The sequence below is a fragment of the Oratosquilla oratoria genome, chromosome 25 (genome assembly GCF_046742065.1).
Source record: "Oratosquilla oratoria isolate Oo_2021 chromosome 25, ASM4674206v1, whole genome shotgun sequence".
Lineage (NCBI taxonomy): Eukaryota > Metazoa > Arthropoda > Malacostraca > Stomatopoda > Squillidae > Oratosquilla > Oratosquilla oratoria.
Window position 1 is genome coordinate 15,911,858 of NC_134801.1, and position 2,500 is coordinate 15,914,357.

The 2,500-nt window shown below is 38.5% G+C and overlaps 1 protein-coding gene across 1 annotated transcript in view; it reads left to right on the plus strand.

Annotated features, from left to right (window-relative positions):
- Positions 1–2,500, plus strand: part of LOC143039026 (uncharacterized) — a 64,702-nt gene that overhangs the window by 48,276 nt on the left and 13,926 nt on the right. Inside the window, exons 3-4 of the mRNA XM_076208875.1 lie at positions 1,846–1,988; positions 2,327–2,469. Of these exons, the coding sequence (XP_076064990.1) occupies positions 1,846–1,988; positions 2,327–2,469 (286 nt within the window). The remainder of the gene's footprint in view (positions 1–1,845; positions 1,989–2,326; positions 2,470–2,500) is intronic.

Below are 2,500 nucleotides of genomic sequence, written 5' to 3' on the forward strand. Positions count from 1 at the left end.
ACGAATCACGAGGTCCAAGCCAATCTTCGCAGAGTGATCGACAATTGGTATAAACAAACACGACCGACTACAGTAGGACACGAAGGGACCGCAATTAAGGTGTTCTACAAAGCTTGCATGTCTACCAAATACAAGGAGGATAAAAAGATTATAAAGAACATAATCTATAGAAATGTTGTCCCCAAAAAAGAAAGTGATAAATTGTCCTTCACAATCTTTTGCAAAAGTAGAAAGACCTCTTCTCTACTTTTAAGGAACAACCCCGCTCCAGAACCCCAGGAGGTTCGTCAATCCCACGTAGTATATAAATACACATGCCCAGAGGAGGACTGCACGCCCCTTTCAGTCTACGTGGGAAGGACGACCACCACATTATCTAGAAGAATCACCATGCACTTGCAACACGGAGGACCCAAGCAACACCACTGGACCCAGCATCGACGCCACCTCGATAGGGAGACTATGGTAAAAAACACCGAAGTTGTGGCAAAAGAAGAGGACCCACAGCGCTTGGCTATCTTGGAAGCCATATGGATAAAGGAGCTGCAACCTGCCATTAATAGGCAGGTAAATGATTTCGCCCTCCTCCCTAGCATGAAACCTGTTCGGAGGAGCCAGATGGACAATCCCAAGACATCGGGCTCTCCTCCCCAGAGGCTCCCCATTCCCCGCGAAAGGGAAGAACTTCCTACCATACGTCGTTCCCAAAGACTGAGAAGCAGATTGGCGCCGAACCCGGGAGTGACCTCCCCGAATACCATTTCCGCCAACTTGTGATCTCTCCCAGTGTTCGTGGTACTGCGTGTGACTTCCCCCAGTTACAACACGGTGACTTCTCCCCGTGCTTCCCATTTCATTTAAAATATGCTCCCTTTCCCTTTCTTTTCACTTCAACTGAGGATGCAGAAAGATCTGCGAAACGTCATGATAACTATTTTGTTGTGCTTGTATTTTGTTTTTTGCTGTATTTCTTGTATTGTGTTTATTGTGTACTGTACTTTTGTGTTTGTTATAACTTTTGTGTTTCCTATGAATTTTGGAAATTTGATTTACTCCCTTTCCCCCTACCAAAAATCTACTTTTCGCAAGCTTGAGAGCTCACGGAAAAAACTAATTAATAATTCTTTTGCTATCGTCTTTAACAGAATATGCCTCAGAGAGAATCTCCTGCCACGCTTCACCAAATATATATATATATATATATATATATATATATATATATATATGCATATATATATATATATATTTATATATATGTATATATATATATATATATATATATGTACACACACACACACACACACACACACACACACACACACACATATATATACATATATATATATATATAATACATATATGTATGTATATGTATATATATATACATATGTATATATATATATATATGTATGTATATATATATATACACACACACACACACACACACACACACACACACACACACACACACACACACACACACACACACACACACACATACACACACACACGCATACACACACACACACACACACACACACACACACACACACACACACACACACACACACACACACACACACACACACACACTCAAATATTTATATATATATATATATATATATATTTATATATTTTTATACACACACACACACACACACACACACACACACACAGAAACACACGCATATATATATATATATATATATATATATATATATATATATATATATATATATATATATATATATATACATTTTAAGTTATGGGATCAGATTCTCTTGGAAGTATGTGTTGTCAAAATTGATAAAATTCTGACAGTTATTCATCTTTTTGTGCGTAAAGGTCAATAATCTTAATGGCTTTCTAGCATCGGTGGACGGTCCCACTACCCCTAAGCACATAACGGAAGAGATGCTGAGAAGCTACACTGTAGAGGCCTCTGCAAATGTCCAGGAGGAAAGTTATATGTCCAACATGATAAGATAGTAATGGGGTCCCCCTCGGAGAAATCTTTGCTCAAGCCTTCATGTCTGCAGTGGAGGAAGTAGTATTGCAAAGATGATGGCATCAAACCACATCTTCACAACAGATACATCGATGATATTTTTGTTTGTTCGCTATCAGATGTCCTTCTTGAGAACCTAAGACTTCGCCTCCAGGAAGGATCCGGATTAAGCTTCACGATAGAATTGAATAAGGATAGCATACCCTCATTCCTGAATGTCCTAGTGGATGCTTCATCATAGGAATTTACCACCAGTGTGTATAGAAAACCCACTAACTCAGAAAATATTTTTAACTTTAAAAGTAAATGCTCAAACAGTTATAAGAACAGTGTTATTAGAGCTTATGTTCGTACGGCTCCCAAGGTTTGCTCTACATGGCAGTCACTACATGTAGAAATGAAACATATACGTCAAATACCAGTGAACGATGGTTTTCCTAACTGTGATTTTGACTTAATATGTAATGAAATGCTATGTGATCCTCCAAGTTT